Below are 849 nucleotides of genomic sequence, written 5' to 3'. Positions count from 1 at the left end.
GTTGGGGGGCGCCCCCTCGCGCCCCAGCAGACAGGCGTCCAGCGAAGCCTCACCTCGAAGCGCTGGGAGCTGACTTTCTTTCCTTTCTTCATCCAGGTGATCCTGGGTTTGGGCTCCCCGGAGGCCTGGCACACAAACGAGGCCACGCCCCCCGAGATGCCGGTCTGATCTTCAGGGATTTTGACAAAACTTGGCAAGCCTGGGAAAAGGGGGGGGGTGGGGGGCAGACAAAGGAGAGACGTTACTGGGAGGTAGAACAGGTGAAGGTGCTGCTGTATCACGTTTTCCTCACAAAGACGGCCTGACAGGCGGCGTGCAGGTAAAGAAGAGCACACCTGTAGCTCAGTCACACAGGTGCGTCTGCATGTCACTGCGACAGCCAGCACACGGACACCAACAGATCACAGCAGCTCGGGCGGAGAACACCTCCACCTGCTTCTCTTCATTCAGCCTGAAGGTTCAGCAGGTGACTCCGCCCACAATCATGAGAGGTGAACAGAGACTGTTCGTGACAGGATGTACTGACTACACCTGCAGCTCCACCTGAGGAACAACCTCCACTCTACCTACCCACGGGGGGGGCAGAGACAAGTCTTCAGAGGTCAAAGGTCACCTTGATACAGCATCCCAACTACCATGTTACCCTGAAGCGTGCACTGATCATCGTGGAGCCCCCCCCAGGGGGGTTAGGAAGAAACAGCAGAATAAAACCGTTTAATAGAATCGATCCTGATTACATGATCCACCAGATAATCTGTGATCCATCCATTTATAATTGACCATCCATCCTTTTATTCTACATCTATTCATTAAATTCATCCATCATCCATCCATCCATCATCCATCCAT

At 53.8% G+C, this 849-nt stretch overlaps 1 protein-coding gene across 1 annotated transcript in view; it reads right to left on the bottom strand.

Moving 5' to 3' along the window:
* The window catches only part of LOC112147723 (receptor-type tyrosine-protein phosphatase F), a 112633-nt gene that overhangs the window by 81099 nt on the left and 30685 nt on the right, over nucleotides 1–849 (bottom strand). Inside the window, exon 3 of the mRNA XM_036216241.1 lies at nucleotides 54–199. Coding sequence (XP_036072134.1) covers nucleotides 54–199 — 146 coding nt within the window. The remainder of the gene's footprint in view (nucleotides 1–53; nucleotides 200–849) is intronic.

Source organism: Oryzias melastigma, linkage group LG17 (assembly GCF_002922805.2).
Source record: "Oryzias melastigma strain HK-1 linkage group LG17, ASM292280v2, whole genome shotgun sequence".
In the NCBI taxonomy this organism is placed as follows: Eukaryota; Metazoa; Chordata; class Actinopteri; order Beloniformes; family Adrianichthyidae; genus Oryzias; species Oryzias melastigma.
This window is presented reverse-complemented; position numbering and strand designations above follow the sequence as displayed.